The sequence below is a fragment of the Ambystoma mexicanum genome, chromosome 6p (genome assembly GCF_040938575.1).
Source record: "Ambystoma mexicanum isolate Mex_15411 chromosome 6p, UKY_AmexF1_1, whole genome shotgun sequence".
NCBI classification, from domain to species: Eukaryota; Metazoa; Chordata; class Amphibia; order Caudata; family Ambystomatidae; genus Ambystoma; species Ambystoma mexicanum.
The window spans coordinates 268,495,396-268,521,374 of NC_090935.1; the positions used below are offsets into that span (position 1 = coordinate 268,495,396).

Here is a 25,979-nt window from a genome sequence, read left to right on the forward strand (position 1 = left end):
ATTGCACAGGTTAATTTCTTTATTTATACGACTCATTTGTCAGCCCTTCATTTTCTTTCCAACATGCCGCCAGTGTCATAACTACTCCTGTAACACTACAATCTGGTGTTGCCAGCATCAATGCCTATCCAGTAGTTTACACGATCTAGCTCTCTCAAATCACTCTTGCTGGCTCTGCCCCTTTCCTTTCTTCCAGACTAGTTCTACTGAGTCACACATCCTCGCTAATGTTTTGTATTCTACACCCACACCCCCTCTGCCTATTAGAGAGTAAAGAAAAAAGTAAGCAGCAAATGAGTACTTAAATTGCTGAGTAGCTTTAAGAGCACACATGTTCCATGGGTGCATTACAATTCCAAGACTGAAAACCGTCCACACAAGTTTCGAACCTACAGACGCATCCTCAGGACTTTAATTTGTTTCTCAATGGCATATGGTTTGTTCGATTCAGCCCTCAGTCACCACCATCTTGACACCTGAGATTGCCTGCAGGGTGGTGCGAGCAGCACTTATCATTCAAGGGATTTTAGTGGTAGTTAAAGCATGGCACCTGAACAACCTGATTCGCTGTTGCACATGCCCAGGGTGCTAATGGAATGTTACCTTTTATAGTAATTGCCTCTAGGGGAGACTATTCTTACACTGCAAAGTTGGCCTGTGGAATACGAACTTGTTTCGCTCAGTGGGCACACCTTGTTAAGGACTGTGTTAGTTGTGCCTAATTAAATCTAATTTAACTGTGGTAAATGGGCATACAGGAATCTGGCCTTGCTATGCTAATTGGGCATGATAGAAACTGGCACTTATTTGCTAACAGGACGTGCTGAAATGTGGCTTTACTGTGCTAATTAGACCTTAAGGGATCTTCCCATACTATGCTAACTGGCCGTAGTGAAATGCTAAAATGCACCTCTGCTCTGTTATTCGGTCATAATGGTACCTGGCACTGCTGTTGATATCTGTGCATCCCTGGCAATGGTGTTAGTAACTAGGCATCCAATCTCAATATCGTGACTAGCTGGGTTTTGCTAACAAGACCTGTTTGAGTGCAGGGCTTTAAGTGGGGTAAGAAATCGAGGGGGGGGGCTTTCATTTGGGGGCGTGGCTTGTGGGAGCGGCGTGGTCTAAAAAGTACACAAATCGTAAGGTATGCACACAAATATATATACATGTTATATATTTGTATGCATACCTTACTATGGTTTGTGTACTATGCAAGCCATCTTTTCTAAACATAGAAATATGTAACATGTTTCTATGTTTAGAAAAGATGGCTTGCAAAGTACACAAACCATAGTAACGTACGCACACAGATATATAGCATGTATATATATTTGTGTGCATACCTTACGGTTTGCCTAGGTTTCAGGCCATCTTTTTAAACATTTCGGGTTTATAAAAGATGGCTTTGAAAGTACACAATTCAAGCCATCTTTTATAAAGCTTTGACTACGGGAGAAAATTGTCCATCGGCAAAGCTTTATAAAAGATGGCTTGAAATGTGTACTTTTCAAGCCGTCTTTTATAAACCTCGAAAAATGTCGAGGAATCCTCAGGTTTGCCGAGGGTTAAAGACACCTCGGCGACCTGGGAAAACAAAGGGACAGTAACTGCCTCTGTTGACCTCCCACGCGAGGGGTCACCAGAGGCAGTTACTATGACTGACGGAAGTGGCAGCCAGGCTCAGCGTCGCTGTGGCTGGCTGGCACTTCTGTCAGCTCACCTGAATTCATGGCACGCGCATCTCCCGTCGCAGCTGCGGCCACGACGGGATAATGCATCCCGCCAATGTTAAGGTGGGACTGGGGGGACCCCGGCAACGCCCTGGCTCAGCCCCACTTTTTGGAGACTGCCGGGGCCCGGCCCCGGCAGGCCCCGGCCCACTTAACGCACTGTTTGAGTGGCTTTTTTACCCAATTCTGAACACTGTAACTGTGCCTCAGTAGTACTGATGTGGCATCCAAGCATGTAACCTGCAATTATCCGGCAACATTATTTCGGGAGTAGCAACTTCTAGTGCAGCATAGTGCTTTTACTGTGAAACCCATGTCTGAAGCCTTAAGCACATTAATGGGGTTTCATCTATGTAATGCTTTATGAAGTGAACCCGTAGCTTAGTATACATGGAGTGCACCACATGCGTGTGCTCAGCTGTATACACCACAATACTAAATGAGATGAAAGTGTACACTAATTTGAAAACAATTGGGAGGATCGATTACCAAGGGTTAACTTGGCAGGGCATGGGATACCGAGGTGGGCAAATAAGTGAGGCTGGTCAGGGAGGGAATGGTGAGCTTTTACGCGATGGGACAGACGTTCCTGCCTTCAGAGGCTTCGCTAGGGAGAGGCAGGGGGTGGGGGGCTATGGCTCAAGGTCTTTTGGGTTGTAGCCCTGGATAGAAGCTCAGGGGCTAGTACCAAAAGGCTTGCTAGCCCCCTAGTCCAGACAGTCCTGACATTAGTGTAGCCCCGGATCTTTTCCAGACCTAGCAACGTCCCCGGGCCTGCATCTGCAGTTTTGTCCTTGCCTTCTTCCTTGTGGCTGATGGAGGTTGTTCCTTCATCAGCAAAGGGCTGCTCTAGTTGAAAGAATAGAGGATTGGCTGGAAGTCACCATAGTGTTATACACACACAAAATAATGACTAGGAGTTCACAACCAATCATCACACACACACAGACGCACCCACACACACTGATTTACAAACGTATTTTACAATGGCTCAATCCCATTGAAAAACTCACTGTAAATCAGGCCCAGAGTCTTCAGGTCTTGGTTTTGTACCGTTCCTTCCTTCCATTTATGACTCAGATAAGAACAGCAGCTTTGGTCCATCTTCAGTGACAGTCACGTATTTCACTTCTAGTGGTTAGCAGGGACACAACTTGCAGACAGCACGCGCATCTTGATTTGTGTTCCCTTTTTACATCTGTACCTGCAGCCACGGGGGATGTAACCAAAATAGGCTGCATGGACATGGGAAGAAGGAAAGTGTGAAATCATACAGTGTTCACACCTCTTCTACTCAGAAAGGACCTGCTGCCTTTAGAAACAGCTGTGTGTGTTTTTCTGAACATTGCAAAAGTTAAAAATAGTAGTTAATGCGAAATCATATTTTAATGGCAATCAGATATTTAAAAATGTTAGTTTTTATTGAGTGACATTACCTGCGTACCTTCTAACACAGAGGTTTATTAAATCTGCATTGATGTGTAAGTATTAATATGTAGTTATTTGCATATTGGTACGATTGGATTTTATTTAGTAATCAACTTTTATAATTCAGACATAATACAACATATCGTCCTGTGCTAAATCCACTTTTCAAAGTGGTAACAAGGAAAAATGAACTTTTAGAAGGAACAGATAATCCTGACTAAAACGAGGGAACTATTAAACGTATCTTTCCCCCCTTTGGAATACTGGTGTCTGGTATTTCCTTTGCTAATAAATACAATCCTTCATTATCATGAGTCCACACACCCTGCACCCCCCATCCTACCTGATTCTCAGTGATTTTCTCACAACTGCCCCCCTCCCTTGGTTGCATGTAGACCCCTTGCTGCCAATTGCCCACCCTCGCCGTTTAGCCCCTTTCCCTCTGCTTTCCTGATTTTAAAGTGTTTTGTTGCTTAGGTCCACTCATAATAATAATAATAATAATAATAATAATAATAATAATAATAATAATAATAATAATAATATTGATGGGTGACAATGCCAGAAGATTATTCAGAAAATCAGCTGGTGACAGGGTAGCATCCACGCAAAGATGGATTTGCTGGAAGTTATCATTTCATCTGTGATAAAGCATATCTGGGAATGACCCACTGTCTCAGGAGGTGAACTGTCATATTGAGTTATGAGGTGGATGGTAGATTTCACGTTTGGTGCCAATGGGGGCTCAAATGGGAATGGGGATTGTCTGGGTCTGGGTTCCCTGAATGGTGAAATACCGGGCCCTCCAAGGTCGGAATGGCCCGGTATTTCCCCATTCAGAGACCACAGACCCGGACCAGAGTTTGAAGGCAGCCATGCCCTTGTTGGGCATGGCTGCCTCCAATTTCCTAATGAGGGCCATTGTCTTTTCTAAGGGCTGCCTGGCTGGGAGGCAGGTGGTCCTAATGGGTCAGAGGGTGGCTCCCCTACATACATATTACATAATATGCTTATAAATTAAAAATGGAATTCCAGTGGATCAAATCTGCGATTTCACATTCACACTGAAAAATGTGAGGTTGTAATCAAATTGTTCTCATAAAGTAGTAAATTGCTGTTATTGTTCAGCAATTCAAGCACATATAGAGGGGTCCCTCCCTGCTTCTAAGGAACTCAGAGAATAAATTGCGTTTATTTCAACAACAAAAAACGGTGAACAATTTGCAAGATTTTAGGATAACTTTGAAACTAAATCCTCATAGCAAACGCTTTACCGCCAACCACTGCCGTTGTAGCTCGCGGTGTGATAGATGGCTCTTTATTAACCTAACAGGCCTGATTTACACAAATATTTCAACATGGGAACGTCCGGTTGAATGTGTTTGTGTGTAAATCAGGTGCAATGTGTTGAATCACTAATGCTGCTCTTGCCTCGTCTCCTTTCGATGATGTGACGTTCATGCATCTAGGCCTGACATGAAAGAAGATACCATGAGTGGCCTCGCAGCAGGACTCTGAAGTCTGGTCCTATTTCATTGGGGGTTATTTTGCTTCTTTTTAAAATGGCGTATGCTTCGAAGCTGAACTTCCTAGGAATGCCAACTTGAGAAGGAATTCTCGTAGGTTGATGATAGCTAGTCTGGCAGTGAAAGTTATGCCTGGACATTTCAGGCTGTGTCTTGCATGGCACTGGACACATTCCCCAGTTACTTTATGAAGGCACATTTGAAAATATATCTTTTTCCCTGGATCAATCCATATCATTTTATATGAAAACACGCTACCAAGTGTAATGAAAGCTATGTGAGCTTCCTCCCCAGAAACTGCTATAATCTAACAATGTTCTCTTTTTCTTTCAGTGGAGCATCCTGACAAAATGGCTAATGACCAAGGTAAAGTGTCCTCAAACTGTCAATGTTGGCTGGGAACGGTGGCTGCGTGCGGAGCACGGTGTCAGCCGCCATTTTGCGGTCTGCTTCTCACCCGGGCTGTACACCTGATGAGACAGCCCCTGGTGCGAGCATTCATCTCCATAATGATTTCCTGTCCAGTCTACTACACTGCGGCCATGAGGGCGCCCATTATTTTCAGCTGAAATCTTTTTGTCTCTCTTTTCTGAAGGACCAATTAAAATTGTCAAGCTCCTTTGAATGAAACACATTTCTCTCTCTGCACTTCTGAATAACTCTCGTTAAGAAAAATGAAGCTTGCCATGTTTCTGAAGCTGCTCTGGTACCTTTGTCATGGCGTACAGACCACACGTTGCCAAACCTCACACGGCGCCTTCACCTGTGTGATCTACATTATGTAGATCACACCTGTCTCCATATCATTATGAATTGCATTTTCGATCGCTAACCAACATGAACAAAGACAAAACATGTTAGTTCAAAATCATGTTTTTGCACCAACTTTTTAAAATGCATTTTAACCACCAGTGGCATGCATTTGGAAGGACATGGTGCGAGGGGAACGCAGAGGGTTCGAGGTCTTGGGGTGCAGGTTGTGGAGGGAAGGACAGGGCCTGATTCACAAAGTGTTTTCCTATGGGATTGCACCATTATAAATCGCTTCTGTGAAACAGTCCCTAATAAGTCTGGATTAACGTGTTACTGAACACACAGCTGTGCTCTTTAGTGAATACATGGGAACCCTCATCTACGGCAATGATGCTTAATTCATCTATTAAAATATATTAAAGTGAGCAGGTTCAAAGACCTCGCACTAAGTCAAAATGCACCAATGGTCTCTCCTTATAATATGAAAAGAGGGTGTTCTGTTGGAGTCTGAGATTGAGGAGGTCAGTGCCTTCCTTCTGCTTGGAAATGAAATAATGAATTCCACTTCTCCTGTGTCTTCACATCGAGCACATACAGCTTGTAGGATATCTATCTAGAGTAAGCACCTTCTTGCATTATGGCAACCCTCACCACCATCATCCCATCCCGCTGACCTCTGCAGAAGACCGGGGTCAGCTGAAAAGTGAAAAGGAGGGTGGCAATAATGTCAGGCAGTAGAGCTAGAAATCCACCGACTGTTCCACGGCGATATGTTCCCAAAGTTTCAACTGTATGCACTCGGCATAGAGTAAACACTAGTGCCATTGCTGCCATGAGTTCATGGTGCTGGCATTCATCTCCGGCTCATCCACGAACCTGCCCAGCTAAACGCCAAGTTGCTAAAAGTGATGCCAAACTACCATGATCCTGGTAAACACAGCAACTTAATCTTGCAGGGAGTAGGGCAGCCTTTGGAAAACGTCTCTGGATATCAGCCCCCACATGCAACCCCCACGTTCATCCCCTCTAGTTAACCCCCCCAATGCATAATACACAGTTGCCTCTGCATAATATAAAGCTAGGAAGGGATGCGTAGTGGCACTTCACCATTAAAATAATACAGAGAATGCTAAGAAACATGCCTGCTGCCGTGGGACAAAGAGACGTATGCAGTATACACGGATCTATGTGATCACTACGACGCCCAGAATTCCGACGGCCGAAAACTGCGACTTTTTTTAACCCCCTTTACACACATACATATGCAGTGGAGACCCCAACAGCCCATCCATACTACTATTACATCCCATACCCCGCCACATATATGTGGTGTAAGGGGGGGGGTCGAAAAAAAAGTAGGCATTTCGGGTGTTGAAATTCTAAGTGCGAAATATTGGGCCATTACCATATACACTGTGTTATGAATGACATGATGGTAGAGGGTGTGTCCCTTCCACTAGTCTAACAATTTACATCAATAGTCATTGGGGGTCATTACGAGTTTGGCAGTAAAGGGTTAACGGCGCCAGTAAAGGTGCCGGAGCCGTTAACCCCTTACCGCCCATTACGAGGTCTGCTCGCGGGACCCGCTAAGGACGCCTGGTTTTACTCAGCGAGCAGCCCAGCATGCTAACAACTGGCCCGTTATTAACAGGCCCATTGTTAGAATGCTCCCCATTCCCATTGAGCCATATGGGGGCTCGAATGGGGATGTACCGGGTCCGGGTTCCTTGAATGAGGACTTACCGGGCCCTCCAAGGTCGGAATGGCCCGGTAATTCCTCATTCAAGGAACCCGGACCCAGTATCCGGAATGGGGGTAGCTATGCTGCTAATAGTGGCATGGTTACCCCATACCTCGTAATGACCCCCATTGTGTCTTCCTTGGTATATTGTGAGCTTGTCCAACAAAAGGTACCAAACATTGAACTTGTGTGGTTGTTTTTAAAACTGGACTAAAACAGCAACATGTTTTTTTGCAAAACATAATATTGTGGACCATTGTCTTAGTATTTTCAAGGGCGCAGCCAATTATTGTATTTGTTCAATAAATATAATTTAAAACTAATCGTTATGATCAATACTCATGAACATTTTAGTAACATTAATTTTGTAATGTATTATCAACTGTAAACTGACAGACAAAAGTAAATCCAAAACCTTAGATAATGTGACCGGTTCTAAAACGCCTTGCAGTAAGAAAGTGTTCCCTGCTATATTATTTGAATTAGGCAGAGAACTGCTAATCCACCGTTAGAAAGGCAAAAGTAATGTGTGTTTTTTTTTATTTTTATTATAATGAACGTGAAATAGAGAGTTACGATAGCAGGTGATTTGGAGGTAGGACTCACAATCGGTTGCAGATAATAATGGCAATTTGTCTTCAGTCAACCGAGTCTCGGGAGAAAGAGAGCAGGGGATGTCTGAACGTGGCTGGCATTATCTTTGCCAGATAAGGCATTGCCTAGCACCTGCATCGGTCCTGTCAGATTCATTGGCAGAGCTTTCAGCCAGATTGGTGGATTTGTCATTTGGATCTTCGTTAAAATAAAAGGCCATCTTTTGTTAAGGACTGGCATTCCGCACGGTTGCAACTAAAACAATCATGACATATGTCCATCCTGCAGTGAGAATGTCGAAAAGGGATATATGTCCTTACTTCTCCTGCATTCACTTCTCCATACTGAGTCACATTTACTGAGTCACATTTACTTCTCCATATTTTTACTTCTCCTGTTGTTCATTTCCACCTGCATTCACTTCGTCATTACAGGGGGATAGCACTTGTACCCCCCTTCTTTTTCACTCCATATTCTACCGCCCTGATATCCCTTGACCCCCAATCTTAACCTTGAGCTAACCCTAATCACATGGATTGCCTGTGAAGATGCAGACAAAGTAAAGGCAGGGAGAAATGAATGCCTGGCAATGTAAATGCCTAGCGAGGTGAAGACATCAACTCAGTATTTGTAGGAAGTTTTCAATGCAGAGTAAATGGGGATACCGTGAAAACTCTTAATGGATTTAATCATGTAAATGAAGTTAATACAATATCATCCCTTCCTGGTAAAACATCATCACTGACATGTTTTTTTGTCCATAGGTCGCCACGGAGATGGTGCATATTGGCCAGCGGACAATAACCTCATTGGCAGAAGCAGTATTGATGGTATGTATAGAACTAATTGACTCTTATTCCATCAACTACCCATTTGGCAGGAGGAGGTGAGGGGGCTTAAGTGGTAACAGGCAACCAACCCAAGCATTTATGCGCTGAGTTAAACAAAGGCCTCATCAAGGGCTCATGGCTATTACTACCAAACGATACCTCCCAAACATATAGTTAATGCTATTAGCATCCCGGGCCATCATCCGGGGTGGGAATAGTGTGTTTCAGGTCTTTGTGTGCCCACTTTCCTTTAAGAAAATCGAAGAAAGATGGCCGCGCAGGAACTAGAAAAGGGACGTTGCACAGTAGCAAGCAGTGGTACACAGTGCTGGAGCTGGGAAAAGAGGAGGGCATGTATGTGAGAGGAGCAGGAATGGCTGGGTGGTGGATGGAGGTAGGCTGTATGCAAGTTAGTGGAGATGGCAGGGTTAGGAGAGGAAAATGGTTTGTAATGAGGGGCAAAAAACAAGGGAGGGGTTCTGAGAATCCCTCTGCCGGACATTAGTCCCAGATACAAGAGCCTTACCCATAGTCTTTAGCTCACTAGCGTTCACAGAGGAGAAATACCCAACACATATCAGGCTTTGTTCTGCCCTGGGGCAGTCCAGCTCCGAAATGCTAGGCAATTCTCCACTGAGCAGGAGTACCAACAGCATCCCACAGACACGTGTTTCAGTCTGGTTGGACCTCATCATTAGGGTGGAGATGTGCCTCTCTAAGAATATTGAGCAAGACGCCGACCCCTTGCTCACTATTCTTAGGGAAAATGGGTGCATTTCTTAGACTTGGCTGTCACAGCAGCTGTCAAGAGAGCACTTGTGACCCTGAATTTGCACTGTACCATTGGAGATCATGCGCTGTATATCGGGCTACTGATCCAGCATGGAAGAGGTGTACACTATGCTTTTGGCATGGAGCTTAGAAAAGGGGGATATGATTAGTAGATGGCCCATGTTATTAATTTAACACAAATAAAAACAAGGCATGGTGTCTACACCCTCTCCAGATTACAATCCGTCACACAGTTAAATATAACTTGTATCTAAAAATGTGTGTATTTGGACTAAAGTGATCAATGGAAAGGGAGTGAGTATCACATAAAACTGCCCCCTCCACCCTACACTTCAGGAAGGACCTTAGTCTCACTCCCTGGAACGTCTCCATTTCTTTTCTTTCCCTTATCCATTGCAACTCCTTTGTTACTCACTGCACTCTTACTTGTTACTGGGTGAGTTTTCTGCATACAGTGCACTGATGCTGCCAAGCTAAATTGGCACTTTATGAATCACACATTGGCATACATAAATACATGCAAATCAAGTAAAAGGTCTGTCTTGTGCATATATTCTACAACTGAGTACTGAAAAGGTACAATGTTTTTTTTCTCTCCATGACCTTGTTTCCCCAAATGAAAATAACAAAAGCCAAAAACATGGTTTATATCAGTATGAGGAATTGCCATCTGGCAAGTGTGCAAAGACCTTTCTTTTTTGGTTTTTATTAAGACATAAAATGATGCGGGCGAACAAAACATAGTGTACTTGTGCTGTGGTGCATCAGCAGCAAGATCCACGGTACCTGGTCTGCTCAAAGCACAAAGCAGGTTGAAAGGTCACAAAATGCATACTTGACTGCCACAGTGACAGCCAAGTCACTGCAGCACAGGGGCAGCTTTTAGGATATGCCACCTGTATTAAAACTACTATGATCATGAGTACACCATACAGGTGGCAGGGTAATCGCTAAAAATATGCTATGACTGAGCTTAGGCATAGTGCATTGCCCTGCTTAGATAATGGCCGCCGCATCCAAATTGATGTCACACATGCGTCAGCTCCTGTGAGTCAGCTCTGCTATGAAAGGGATTGTGCATTCATGTCAGATGGGCCGATACTGTCAAATTGGAGAACAGAAATCCAGAGGGCCCAGCTTCACTTTCATCCCCTGTGTGAGGGCCGGTAACACCATCCGCCTGAGACAGCCTCACAGCAGGCATCTCTTCTGGTCCCAGGGATCAAAGGAGCACACCCATTCAGGAAGAGTATCCTCACATTAGGGTGCTGCATGCCTAAAGGTCTTTTTTGTCGGTAAGGAGTGTATGGGGAAAAAGTAGGTTAAGCAAGCAGGCTATGGTCACTGGAAGAATCTTTCCACCATCTTGTTTCTCGCTGTCTCTCTTTCCCTGTCCTGTCCCCTACAATTTCACTGCATCAGATCACTTTGGGTGTGACGTCAACATCAAAGTCCACTCTGGGTAGGAGCAGGGATTGGTGCACTAAAGCAGGATATCTTTAGACCAGTCACCTGGGGACTCGTGCCTTTAAAAGAAGAGGTTCCTCACCCCTTCAGCAGATTCACTCAGTTAGTCAAGAATCAGTCAAGGCTGAAGAGTTGTTCTGAAAGTTCTCATTTAGACTTCCTTTGGGACAGTTGTCCTGTTCAAAGCCCTCAGCCTGAAGTGAAGAAGGAGCGTTCAAGACAGCAAGAAGATCTGTCTCCTAACCACTCCCAGGGGACATCATTCTTGACCAGTGCTGTGGACCAGGACCAACCACTCTGCAAGGAATCTCCTAAACTGGGGGAGCAGACCCTGAACAGAAGGATTCTATACTGAAGTCCTTTGCGGATACCTCACAGCAACTGAAAGGCTAGACCAGCAAACTTCCCTGTTCTACCACACCGAAGCAGTTGCTCCTTGTTATATGCATACTGAACATTAAGGAAGGCTCTGACGCTGGTGTCTGTGTTCCTCCAACCAGCCAAACTATTGCTTTTATCTAAACAAGCTTGAGCCTGCATTGTGTCCTAGTGAAGCACATCACCTGCTACACCTAAAGCGACTGCTCAATGCCAGGAACTGAACCGAATCATTGGAGAATCACTCACTGACTCAAACCGGGAGTTACAGCCACAGCTCAGCCCAGCTAGCCCTTGAACCGCTGCCACATTGATCGCACCTCAATGCAGGTGAGGACTGCGAACCAAAAGAGGCCCTGAAAGTAATGTGCAAAGTGGCCCCATATTACGCATTTTCAGCAAGTCCAAGCCTTTTTCCTATGGGAACATTTGGAAATAAAATAGGTAACCACCAACAAAGGCCCAGAGTGAAGCAGTCTACTGGGAAATCTCCAGAGCTCCCTACAGGCCATTCCAGCCCTGCCCTTACCAGTGCTCTCTCACTGTTGCCGCTACTCTATGGCTATAACCCCAGATCACTCATGCCTACACCCATTTTGCAGTTGCCCCCCCCAAATCTCACAATGCTCACAGACCTGCTGTCTTACGTCTTTGAACGCACACCCCTTACTGCCAACACGCACTCTTAGTCATTATCTCGCTCTCATTCAGCTTTGCTAACTCATTTTCGCTCCAATTGTGCCACACTAAAACCTACACTTACACCCATGCCTCATCTAATTTATGAGTGCTCCCCCTCATGTTTACCCCAATCACATGTGTTATGTCACTCCCAAACTTACTCCAACCTCTCAGCTGTGCATTGTCAACTTTGCTGCTGCTTCTTCAATGTCACCACTGCTCTGGTCAGTCTGGCATATTTCACTACAGGGCTCGATGCAATGGCGCCTTGAAGCACTTGTGTATTGCCGCGTTATAAATGCCATATCATATCATATCATATCACAATGGGGACATGGCAGCAGGCATCATGAAGTAGGTGGCCACCAATGCTATAAATTTTCCAGAGAGAGGTGCTGACAAAGCCCAAACACCCCCCAACTCGCTCAAGCCCCAATCCCACCACCCCCACTGTATCTACCCAAATCAATCACATAAACCAAGGATTAGGCATTTTGTTTATTTTGGGACAGTTTAGGCACAAGGTTACAATTTTTTTCCAATACTAACAGTTTTGCAAATATAATCTAGAGTGGTCATTGTAATATGATGACAGGTAAGAGGATCTCATGTCCCCAGTCAGGAGTGCAGAAAGGAAGGGATGTGGGCCTATCTTGCTTCCTTGTATGGAGGGGGAGAGGAATTCTTGCAACTACATGGTGTGCTAAGAGTGGTGGGGCTGGAGTGCCCTATGCGTGGAGTAGTAATCATGGGGCCTCCCGCCCTCAGGGATGTGCACATTGACAAAGGAGGGACATCTCTCTGTGTGTGGAGACATCCTCACCAGCTGACCTAGGCTAGTGCCTGACAATGACACAAAATATTTACGTAAAGGGCATATTGTACTAGTAATACATTATCGTCCATAACAAGAGTAGTCACACAAAAGGAAATACAAATACAGCAGAAAAGCAATCAACAACTATTAGGGAGAGGAATGGGGGGGCGTGGCTTGGACGCCATGTGAAAGGACGTGCCTGAACGGGAGCTCCCGCTGATCCGAACATTATCCGGCTGAATCCGCGCAACGGCCACTACGATATGGCATAGACGGTGATGACTGTAAATGCGAAGCTCGGCTGCACATGTGGATGCATTCTCATACGGGATTGTGCAGCGCTTGGGTACTCAGGAGCCGCGTGAAGTTTTTGGGCCGGAGCTTCGCCGGCAGACAAAATGGCTGCCGTCGCTTGATGTTGGGACAAAGGATCGGGGACCGGATTCTGGAGGCGATTCCCTCAGTTCACGTTCAGCGCGATCCAGCGAAAGCAAGCTTGACTGGGGGTAGCCGAAATTGTGTGGCGACGGGGGGACATAGTGCCCCCAGGCCTGGGGCCTAAGCGAGATCGAAGGGACGCTCCTGATCGAAGATATGACGAGCAAGCTCCTGAGGGCGAAGAATAAACAGCCCACGCTCGACGAATTTGCCAAGACATCGCCTGGCACCGAGGGGACCAGGAGCAAAGAAAAGGCCCAGCCCAAGGAGATGGCCGCAGGAGGAACGAACCAGGAGGTCCTGGCAGCGATCGCAGATCTGAAGGCGACATGGGAGACCAAACTCCAACTTGCGGTGGCCGAACTGAAAACTGCGATGGAACTTCAGGTCGGGGCGGTACAGGAAGACGTGAACCTCCTGAGGCAAGATGTGCGAACCCTGGCCGAGCGCACAGAGACCCTGGAGAAGGAGATGGGCCCGACTGTGGCGGAATGCACCGCGCACAAACGAGAGATCCATGCCCTGGTGCAGAGGGTAGGCAACCTGGAAAGCAGGGCTGAAGAGGCAGAAGGTCGGGCCCGCAGAAACAACATCCGGATTGTGGGCCTACCGGAGGGAGCTGAGGGCCAGAATCCCACAGATTTTATTGAGACTTTGCTGCTGCAGGAGATCACCGGAGGTGCCCTAACGCAGGGATTTGCAGTGGAGAGGGCACACAGGGCCCTGATCAGAAGGCCACCGCCGGGTAATCCGCCCAGGCCCGTGATCGCCAAGATCCTCAACTACAAAGACCGGGAGAAGATTCTGGAACATTTTCGTAAAGGGGGCACCATACGGCGAGGGGAGGCAACCATCTCTGCTTACCCCGACTACACTCTACAAGTGCAGCGCAGTCGGATGAACTTTGGGGCGGTCAAAAGGCGCCTGCGGACGGCCGGTTTCAAGTATATGTTACTCTACCCAGCCAAACTCAAGGTCTTCTTCAAGGCTAAGACGCTGTTTTTCGACACCCCTGAGGAGGCCATGGAATGGCTCGATGCGCAGAACTGCCCTCAGGAGCCTGATGAGCAGATGGCGGACGGAGCAGGGAGAGTTAAGTGAAACAGTGGGCCCGGCGGACTTTGAACATTTGGACTGGAATATAGTCTTTGCCACTTTGTGATGGGGATGCATTTTTTAACTGTTGCGAACATGGTCCGCGAGCGCGGATATAAATGTGTAGGGGGCATCCGGGGGCCGTTTTATTCGTACCCCAGTGTGTGGTTAGGTTAGTCACTGTGTGGGGTGTGACACCCTGTCGGGTTCTCTACGGGGGCTTCCGTGGAGAACCGAACACGGGGATGCCTGAGATCCAGGGATGGAGCTGGGCGGTTGGTTGGGTTAGGGGGGGTGGGGGGTGTTAGTTGTTATGTGAGCCTGGGGAAGAAACTGAGAAGGGATGTAGTCGGGACTGGGGGGAGGCGATCAGACCAGAGGGGGAAGTGGGAGCTACGGATAAATCATGGGAGACCTTAAGGTATTGACATGGAATGTTAGAGGGTTGAATAGCTACCTGAAGCGTAATAAGGTCATGTTGTATTTGAAGAGGCAGAGGATAGACGTGGCCTTGTTACAGGAGACGCATTTGACACGGGATAAACTTGAAATGGTGCGGAGAAAATGGAGGGGGACAGTGGTTGGATCCACATTCTCTGCGTATGCCAGGGGTGTGCTGGTTTGGGTTGCACCACATGTCCCGTTCAAGTTCTTGGGGGAGGTTGTGGAGTCGGACGGGCGGCTGGCCATGGTTCGGGGGATTGTGGAAGGTAGAGTTGTCTGTATCATAAACACTTATGCGCCCAACCAGGACACAGCGACTTACTTCAAGACACTGTGCGCGAGACTCGGTGAAGGGATGGGGAGCACAGTAATCTGGGGTGGAGACTTTAATTGTGTGCTTAACCCCAGGGAGGACAGGTCGGATGACAAAATGGTTAGGCCCAGCCCAGCGGCCAAGGTGTTGCAGTCGCTGCTAGCGGATCTAGGCCTGGTAGACGTGTGGAGAGCGAGACACCCGGGTGGGAGGCAGTATTCGCACTATTCGGCTCCGCACCAACTGCACACGAGGCTCGACTACTTTTTTGCCACTCCAGACATTCTTACGGAGTGTGAACAGATTGACTACAGGGCGAGGGTCCTCTCGGACCACTCGCCCCTAATCATGCATTGGCGGCTGCGCCCCCCACGTGCACGGATTCCAACATGGCGCCTTCGGGCGGAAGCGCTACGGGATCCGGTATTCAAGGAGGACATGAGGGAGGAGATAGTCGCGTACTTTGAGACGAACACAGGGAGTGTCAAATCGGCTGGTACTTTGTGGGAGGCTTTTAAGGTGGTGATGAGGGGAGTTGCTATCGCGAAGTCCAAGGGATTAATGGGCGGAATCCTGACCGACCTGCGAGAGGCCGAGATCGAGCTGGAAAAAGAATTGGAGAAGGGTGGGACCGATGTGGAAGTAGTTACTGAGCTGCAGCAGCGGTGCACTGGGCATTGGGACAGACTTTGTAACCTGAATTATACGAAGTACATTGAGAGGTTGCATGCGGGTGGGGACAAGACAGGCAGGCTCCTCGCTTGGCTATATAAGAGCGAAACCCCTAGGGCTCCGATCCGATCGGTCATCACTGAAGGGGGTGCGGAGATCGATACGCAAGAAGGGGTAAATGGGGCATTCGCAGAATACTACCAAACATTGTATGAAGATCGGGAAGGGGGGAGCCGAGAGGAGATAGATGAAGTACTCGGGGATATAGGCCTGCCCAGAATCAGCGATGAAGAGCGAGAGGAGATGGATGCTCCGATCACTCTGGAAGAGCTCAGAGAAATAGTGCGACAGCTGCCCACTTGCAAGGCCCCGGGGGCGGACGGGTTCCCCAGCGAGTTTTATAAGGCGTATGGGGAGGAGGTACTCCCACCCATGCTGGACATGTTTAATGAGGCGTTCGAGCTGGGACAGCTACCAGAATCACTCAGGGAAGCGGTCATAGTGCCACTCCCCAAGCACAATACACCGGGACACGGTTGCGGCTCCTATCGACCCTTGTCAATGCTGAACCAGGACAGCAAGATCCTAACAGCTGTCTTGGCGGCTAGAATGAGGAGAGTGATAGGCAAGCTGATTCACCCTGACCAGACGGGCTATGTCCCGGACAGGAACATTACCCACAACCATAGACGCCTACACAGAGTGGTCGAATGGGGATGTAGCAAAGACGGCGAAATGGCGATAGTGGCGCTGGATGCGGTCAAGGCGTTCGACTCTGTTCGTTGGCCGTGGCTGTTGGCGGCACTGGATCACTTCGGAATGGGGCCAGGGTACAGGAGGTGGGCCGAATTATTATATAGCGCGCCTCTAGCCAGAGTTCGTACGGGGGCAGTAGTGTCGGATAGGTGGCAGTTAGGTAGAGGCACCAGGCAGGGATGTCCTTGGTCCCCAATGTTGTACATCCTGGCCCTTGAGCCCTTGGCAATTTACCTCCGGCAACAGTATGACCCGGTGGGCATAGAGGTGAGGGGGGAGAGCCATCTGATATCCTTGTATGCCGACGATATGCTGTTGTACCTCCAATACCCTGAAGAGAACCTGCAATATGTCTTGGAGGTGATGGAGAGGTTTGCTTGGCTTTCTGGTATAGCGGTCAACCCTCGGAAATCCACCCTGTTCCCGCTGGGCGGCTATGTGGGGATACCGGCTGAGAGGTTGCCAGTATTGCGAATCCCATGGGCGACAGGCACCTTTCGGTACCTTGGCATAGACGTATATCACACGACCGGGGAGGAACACAGGCACAATACTGAATTGGCAGTGGGGAGGATCGAGAAGTGCATGAGGTTTTGGGAGAAACTACCCTTAGCGATGATGGGCCGGGGTGCTATGCTTAAGATGGTCGTGCTACCTAGGCTGCTGCATTATTTCAATAACATTCCACACATGATACCCAAGGGGTTTTTTGCTAGACTACATGGGGCATGTAGAGATTTCTTATGGCAGGGCACGCGTAACAGGGTCGCATTGTGGAAATTGCAGAAGGCTTATGAGAAAGGCGGCGTGAGGCTGCCGAACTTTGAGGCCTACTACGTGGCAGCGCAGCTGCAGTACGTGGCCAAGTGGCTTTCGGACGACGAAACCCCGGAACATAGACTGTTGGGAAAGGACTGCTCCCCCTTCTACCTGCGAGAGATCATTTGGGTATCCAGCACATGGATGAGGGGGCGTCCTAAGATGCTAGCGTTGGGCAGGAACATGTGGCGAAGAGCCTGCCGGATGATGGGGGATCCCCTGCCGTGCATGCCGCAGCTGCCGCTGGTGGCCTTGGCAGGGGAAGACGGACAGCTTAGGGCCATCCTGCGAACATACTGGGAGGCAGTGGGGCTGGTCACTTTGGGGGACATTTGGCAGGATGGGGCCTTGGCGGAGTTCGCAGATCTGGAGGCGGGGGCGGGGCTGCATGCGGGGCAATACATGACGTTCCACAGAGTGGTCAGGGAGGTCCGGAGCACTTGGCCCGAGACCGTATTGGCTGACGAGCCGGATGCGACGCTGGAGATTATGTATGACGCATCCGAGGGCGGGCACGAGGTCTCCAGGCTGTACGAGATGCTGATGGCAAAGGTTGGGAAGGATTTGGGGTACCTGAGGTTGGAATGGGAAACAGAGATGGGGGCCCCGATGGCGGATGGGCAGTGGGAGCGCGCCCTGGGGTACCACAAAAAAGTATCGAGGAATGCCAGGTTTAAACAGATACAACTATATATCACGCATAGGGCATACATGACCCCCCTGAGAATTTCCAGATTTCGAGACGCTGGGCGCCAGGCGTGTCCCAAGTGTAACACAGAGAACGCTGATATGATTCACATGTTCTGGGCCTGCCCTGTGATTGCAACCTACTGGAGTGAAGTGGCGCAAAAGCTGGCAGGGAGGGGCATTGTACTTAAGATAGATTCGGCCTGGGCCTGTTTGCTTGGGGGGTACCCCAGGGCGCGCAAGCTTCGGCACGTGGAGAAGCTTAAAGATTTGGCTTATACACTTGCCAAACGCAGAATAGCCATGGGATGGAAGAATTGCCAGAGGCCACGGGTGGAGGTATGGTGGCGTGACCTCCAGAAATGGGCTGCTGCTGAGACGACAGCATGGTGGGAGGCCAGCAGGGTGGGAGGGGAGGAAGAGGTGAGCTCCCTCACGGCATGGAAGGTGCTATTGGCTGAACTGTTTAGTACAGGGTCGACCTCGGCTGGATCTGAGAGCGACGGAACCCCACCACACGGAACGGACAATGATGGTGGACACCCTACAGGCTCATAGGGGGGAGGGAAGGGGATTGTTAAGTTAATTCTGTTCTGTTTTTTCTTTCTTTTCTTTTTCATATCTGTTGTTTGGCCTTTGTTGTGGCTTGATGTGTTCTATGTATGTTCTGTTGCACTGTGTGGTTATAAAATAAAATACATTTTAAAAAAAAAAAAAATTAGGGAGAGGAATGGGTCACCTTACGAGCTTCTTTGGCTAAATGATGCTAATCTGCATGGGTCCCTTAACAGGACAATGCCGGCTCAGTGACAGTCACTCAAGTGACACTTATAGGTGTAAGGTGCCCCCCAATTTACCTACGTGGATGTGTGGTGGTCCACCAAATGTCCTCCGACCTGCAGTCCTGCCTCAGGGTTCTGTCCATATGAGGTACTTGGGGTCTGACCCCAATTTACCAGGGTTATCCAGATGTGGACCACTGGCTCACTGTGCTCAGGGAGGCACAGCTCTACCTCACTGATGGGGCCCGATTACACCAAAAATAGCGGCTGGGGTTGCAGTTGGTACTCTAGTTCAGAGGAGATTTGCCTAGCATTTCTGTGCTGGAATGCCTTTCTGTGGGACAAAGACTGATATGCACATGGACACTTCTCCTCTGTGAAAAGTGCAGTGAGCTAAAGCATGGTTGAGACTCTGCCGGATGCCATCCATGCTAGAACAGATCAATGGGCTGTATTTATGCTGGTAGAGGGACTCCCAGACCTTATTTCGCATATTTCTAGGTACTTGGGGTCTCCCCTTAAATTACCAGGTTAATCCAGACGTAGACCCCTTGCTCACTGTGCTCAGAGAGGCACAGCTCCACCTCATTGATGAGGCCCGACTAGGCTGAAACACGTGTCTGAGGTTGCTGTTAGTACTCTAGTTCAGAGGACATTTGCCTAGCCTTTCGGTGCAGGACTTTCCTTGGGTGGGATAAAGACTGATATGCATATGGAAATGTCTCTTCTTTGAAAAGCGCAATGAGCTAAACTGTGGTTGAGACTCTCCTGGGGGCCATCCACCCAAGAACAGGTCAATGGGATGTGTGTGTGCCAGTAGAGGGACTCCCAGACCTTCTTTTGGAAATACAGAAAACACGCACTGTCTAGTGCCAAACTAAAATTGTTGCTAAGCACGACTCCTGTCCTGTGCAAAGCACCAGAAGAAACCAAAAAAAAGTATGAGTGCCAATTGCCCAATCCTTACCTATTCAGACCTGCAGTCCTCAGTCAGCCCCATAGAGATGCAGACTCACAGAGGGTCGCTAATTTCAATGTGCTGTGCTGAATGTATCACTGGAGCATTGCAAGGCCCTTCAGCACCTGCGCATTATATGCAAGCACACTGTGGCATGTGCGGTCACCTTATGATGCCCAGTGACTCCAAAAATGCACAGGCGCACATCCTCAAATCCACGGGCAAAATGAATCATGCAAACAAACTGCACCTGGGCTGGCTGGCCTCGGTGTCATGTTCCCCTCCCCCACATGCCCAGTCAGGCTATGCACCACGCCTGACTGGCAGTTGCTACTCAGCTCCTAACAAACGGCTCTGCAGAGATCATGACTTTCAGTCACTGAAGCTGCAAAATTAAAAGTAAAAAACACAAAAAGATGAATTTCAATTTGCAATTGAAATCATGATTATCAAAGTGAACTGAAGCAATTCAAGAAAATAAAACGTGATTTCATTATCTATGTATCCTTCTGCTAAGAAAAGAGGGCCTATGTCCCGAGGCCTACCAGGGAAACTTCTGGTGTACCGGTGGGCCAGTCGCGGCCTGCCTCGATGCACCTAATACCACCACTTTCGACAAATATCACCCGTCATCTTGAACCACTGGAGCATCACTCGCCAACCCCTCCCACCACCTAAAGCCTGACTCGGCCTGACCAACTGCAAAGTGATCCTGAGACCTGCATCATTGAAGAGTGCCATTCTATCGCCAGAGCTCCTGCATTTGTCCCTCTCGATGCCTGCTTGTTGCCGGGGCCTCGTCGAACCTAGGTGCCCGAAATGATCCTGATCAGCTCGCATCTTCGTCCGACTCCTGGGTCACTGTGTAATGCCAATAAGAACTGAATCCAGATACTGTTGACTTTTAACTGCCCCCACAGTCCACTGGGACCCTAGAGACCGGTTAGGTTACGATTGCACCTGTTTTCTGCAAGATATCCCTTTTTATGGTAGTACTTTACCTACCAACCCAGGAACTACACTCAGAGTGCTACATTCTCCAATCTTCTCTGTTCTTTCCTTTAAGGTGGGTTTGTGTATAGTAATCTCTTGTCATTCTACATGCACAAGGTGTGTTTAATTAATGCATGTATATTTTTATAGAACCTTTATTGGATATTCTCTTTATTTTTGATGGTGATACTCTGTTGTTTGGGTCACTTTCCCACCCCTCGTCAGAGTATAGCCTTCCCTCGGCCAACATTACCACAAAAGGCAAAGGCAGTATAACTCTTGATTGTCCCTGTTTTACTGTTATGACTGCGTTTTGTTTTGGTTTGTAGAAGTGTGACAGCTAAGTGGGCCATTTTATCTCTACTCGTTCTTGTACTCTTGTGGAGCTGAGTCCAACTCAGCCTATCCTTTGTTGCCACTTTTCAGCTTAGTGCTGACCAAGAGAATGAGTCTTGATGCCACCTTTCATGGGAGAGTCGTCGGTCTGGTGTGTTTCTGCATTGTCCCTCCCGCACGTCAGTCCTTGCTTCATCCTCCCTTTTCACCCAATCTCAGGAAGAGTTGCTTCCTGAACGTGAAGCCATGTAGCTTCAGTACATCGCAGAGCCCAGCAAATGCCCTCACCTTCACAATGTACATGAGTGGTGGAATATGGGTTCACCACTGAGGTCAATGTGAAAATGCAATTCAATTGAAATATTGTTTAATTAGTGAACGTGTTTTCCTCTAAATGCAAAAAAGAAATTGTTTCAGGTATTTGTAATATTTGCCGCTCAGCCATGAGTTGCCGCAAGACAGAAACTGCACCTTATCCTTCCGGCTAGATCTACACAGACGATGCACAACTCAGTCTGACAACACATGCAGGGGCATTCTATATTTTGCTGCAGAATTGTGCTGAGGTGGTCCTGTAAAGGCTAGTGAGATAAAAAAGACGCAAGAGGTGCCCTACTTTTAAAACTGTGGACTCGTACAATAACAGGAAACAGGAAGTAATGTGCGCCCGATTGATCTGTGTTCTTTTAAAACAATGTCAGCATTTATTTGTGTGTTTTACTTTTCAGCAGAGCACACATGCATGTGTCATTTCATGCAGCAATGATCTTCCGGCGCTGAACTACACGTGCTGTACTGTTCTGTAGTAAAAAATCAGTGACTGGCACTACTTCCTTTTGCAAAGCAGGCCTTGTGTTCCACTGTATCAGGCTGGCCTCCCACGTCCACCACGAATGCCCACGCTGCCCATTCAGGGCATAGGTGGACGAAATACCAGTGGTCGAAGTGTACGAAAAGAAGTAGTGGAACTATGTTCCCTACTGGCGTGCACCGCTCCCCACAAACTCAATCGCCACGCCCCCTCCCACGCACAATACAAACCCCAAAACACATGTCCTTGCTGTTTAGGGGAACGTTCATGTACAGTGCACTGAAAGTACAAGTTCCAACTTCTTCCTACACTTTTATTTTAAAAGGAAACCATTCCGGAACGATTTCTTTTTAAAATAAAAGTATAGGAACAGTAAAGTGTAATTAAAAGAAGTAGAATCGCTCCCATCCGCTTCCGCCCACTTCGACGACTGTGAAATACTGTGCAATGCTTCCACGCAATGACTGCTGAGACATCTCGACAGTCGGGAACTTGGGGCCCAATGTTGGTCTGCCGTGTGTGGCACACACGGCCCTCTCCAATACTCTAAAGTGTCACCAGTATTCTAAGAAACGTTAACGTAGGGGAGGAGATACAAGCAACACAGAGGTTTTTTTTCTGTTATTTGTGTGTGTGTGGTTGCTGTTGCATAACACATTTCTGCAACAGGGTTTGGCGTCCCTAATAACCGGCCAGTGGTATGAAAAGTGCAGTGCTTGTGCACCTTATGTTTATGTTGCGATCACCCTGAAAAAGCACTGCATTGTTGATGCAGAAGGAGGTCGACCCTTTGGGTCCTATGGTTGCATTTGCAACACTGGGATTCTCTAGGATAACATAGAGTGACTGCCAGAGCCTATACACCACCATGAATAAAGGGATAACCCCCTGCGTTCCACCGCTGAGAGGGGCAGTAATATCTCCCCATCCCGAGATAAAAGCTGGCCCAATTGAAGTGTCGTACAGACATGTAATGATTGTCATTACATGACACATGTATTCAGTACACAAAAATAAGGCATGTTGGCATTTCATGCACCACAATAAAGTAGTGATGTGCTGTGCCTGAAAACAGTCCTCATGTCGTGGCAGATCCGGGTGAGCAGTTGAGTGGGGGGGTTGCCTCCCCTGGCTGCCTCCCGGTGCCCAGTGCATCCCCAGCCTCCCGCTGGCATCGTGTTCGCCTCCCCCAGCACCAAAAGCTGCCTCCGCTACGCCCTTACTCACAATTTCTCTCTCCGCACTGTGAGGGGTGTACAATATTCTCGGTGTGCAGAGATTACACATCTTCTGCACACACCGCTACAAGATGCAGGATGCACTCCCTTCAAAATGACGCCCTTTGTGTAAAATTCTGTGCAGAGTGATTCATGTTGCAATGTTAAAGAAAGTGATTATATTTAATAATGTTATAAGATAGTATGGAAAATATCACATTATGCAAGAAGCGTAAGAGAGGAACAAACAACGTTCATGTATAAACGTGTGTGTGTGTGAACAGTTCTGACTTTCTAATTAATTAATCTTTGCATCCTTAGTTTCACAATGAAGCAAGAAACCATGCAAACCAGGGCTTTTAATGTATGTATGTCTCCTGGTGGGGAATGCAATAATAATTAAGCCCAGGCAGATAGTGGAAAACACTGGGGAAAGTCTTGTAGATTACAATAGATTAATTGCTTCTGATCATTACCAACTGGGCATTACAGGAGATAAGCCATGAAGATCCTTTCTTAACGATGCCGGATGGCGTTTCAGCGCTTTCGCCTCTCAGTGTCAAACACCCAACGTACAGTTTAAATTCTGCGAGGTAAATATATATAATGTATAAGGCAGAGAGCAAATGGTTACAGCAGAATGATTACTTATTGCAGCACATGTGGGAATTGCCACCGTCGAAATCAGTACAAATCAGTCTGTGTTCTGCCTCCGAAAATGTAATTATTACAATTTGGCATTGTTGTTGATGTCTATCAACAAACCTTTTTTGAAAAAAGAAGTCATTTTTGTCAAGTATGCAGGATAAAAATAGCCCAGATAGTCACATGTGCTACTAATATATGTGGCTATCCTGAAGTGCACAGGCTCCATACAGGAGAAAACCTGACACTCATCAGCACTATACATTGCTGCATGAAAATCAGCAAGACCTTTCACAGATGGTTTGAATCTTATGTTCATCACCACCAGTTCATCCGAGAGGATTTTTCTATTCTTCACCTGTTGAGTTTTACAAGGATCCATCCTCTCCCTATTGATCTTCAAATTTTACATGGGACCACTCCTAAACATCCATGCTCCACACAACATCCACCTCTACCAATACACAGATGACACAAAGCTCTGCCTCAAGATAATGTTCATCAAATACATCCTCAAGCTGAGGAGCTGCCTCACATATATCCATTTGGGGATGTCCAGTTCTTACTTGAAGCTCAACTCCTTCTAGACCTAATTCCTACTGCTGACCAACAACCCTGAATGCCCCGACATCCATAAATGGCACTCCCCTATGAACATCAAAACCCCAGTTGACCACCTGCACCCAGTCTCTTGGGTTCTATATCAACAGTTACCTCTTGTCCAAAGTACACATAGCATGCAAGAAAATAATGTCTTGGGACCAACATTTCCTCATATGGAAAATCCACCTTGTCATCCTACCAAACAACTTCAGATATGCTCTTGAAGCTTTGGTCGAGAGGATCAAGGCTTCAAGAGCAGACCTGGATGGTGACCATCCATACCGGTGTGAGGTGTCCTTAGTAGTGCAGAGTGACTAATCAAAGGACTCCCCAAATTGGACCACATCCCCAAACCCTCAGCAAACTGCACTGACTCAAACCATAATCATATTTCTCCTTACCTGCTGAATTATATAAAGGGCCAGGGACTCAAGTGACCATAATCTTCTCGAGCTCGAATGTATTGACTGGGCAACCGGCAATACATTAAAGGGCAATTATCATGAAAATCAGGCTCTTGAGGTTACATCAGGAGGAAATCGACTCGGAATAAGCAAAAGAAATCTGCCCTGTGTAACATCAACTCTGTTGGCCTTGAATCACGACCCGCATTGTACCAGAGGAGATATCTTACAATATCCTGACTCTCTACTAGCTTTCTGCGAAAAACAGGGAGCTTCTAAAAGGTATTACCCAAATTGGTCGTTTACAATTGTTCGAATGAACAATTGACCGAATTTAAAGGGTCACAATTGACCTTTTCACAATTGACCGAATATATATATATATATGGGTTTTGGGGGTTTGGCGTTGGGTGGGAGGTTGTGGGGGGTTTCCCCCCACATATTTGGTACAATTGACCTTCACAATTCGGTCAATTGTGAAAAGGTCAATTGTCATTCGAGCAGTTGTAAAACGATCAATTCATATAAACCTTCTAAAAGGCCTGATTTTACAACCAAGTATGCCTATAATCACCAGATTGCTGTGAGAAAGTGAGAGGTAAACAAACGGGGGAGACTGGTGAAAAAAAATAAAACCTCTCTTAACCTAGCAAAACTTAAAAAAGCTAAAAATACCTTTAAGAACTGGTTACACCAATACAAACAGTTAACCTTTCAGCGCGAAGGTGAAAGAATGCGGATGCTAGCCACTCAGAAAATTATAGCAGGAGTCTGGAAGCTAATTAATGAATTGAACACTCCGGAGGGTGCGAAAATTAAAAATTCAGTCTCAGCAAAAGTGTGGGAGGAGCACTTCAAACATCTGTACGCATCAAAAGAGGGGGAACAAATTGAGCCATTACTTCGCTCAGATGCCCCATGGGACTTTGAATTTGATTATGAAGAAATACTTGATCTAATCCACAATTCAAACGTGTCGAGGGCAGCAGGCCCGGATGGGTTGACCATTGAGATTCTGAAGAAAGATCCCGCAGGGTGGGCATCTTTTATGCTAAAACTGTTCACAATGGTGACAAAGGCAAAGAAAATTCCAGCATCCTGGACCCGCTCCATTGTTGTTCCTATCTTCAAGAGGGGTGATAGGGCCAATCCATGCAATTACAGGCCTATCACACTTCTTGACGTGATACGCAAGATTTTTGCAGCAATTATCCTGCGGCACCTTAATGAATGGAGTTCAAAGTCAAACCATCAGGACCAGTG

General features: G+C 47.2%; 1 protein-coding gene across 5 annotated transcripts in view; it reads left to right on the top strand.

Annotated features, from left to right (window-relative positions):
* The window catches only part of DCC (DCC netrin 1 receptor), a 1,439,988-nt gene that overhangs the window by 1,343,583 nt on the left and 70,426 nt on the right, over positions 1-25,979 (top strand). For all 5 annotated transcript variants that reach the window (XM_069626983.1, XM_069626984.1, XM_069626982.1 and 2 more), the window contains exons 21-22: positions 5,021-5,053; positions 8,543-8,608. In XM_069626983.1, the coding sequence (XP_069483084.1) occupies positions 5,021-5,053; positions 8,543-8,608 (99 nt within the window). The remainder of the gene's footprint in view (positions 1-5,020; positions 5,054-8,542; positions 8,609-25,979) is intronic.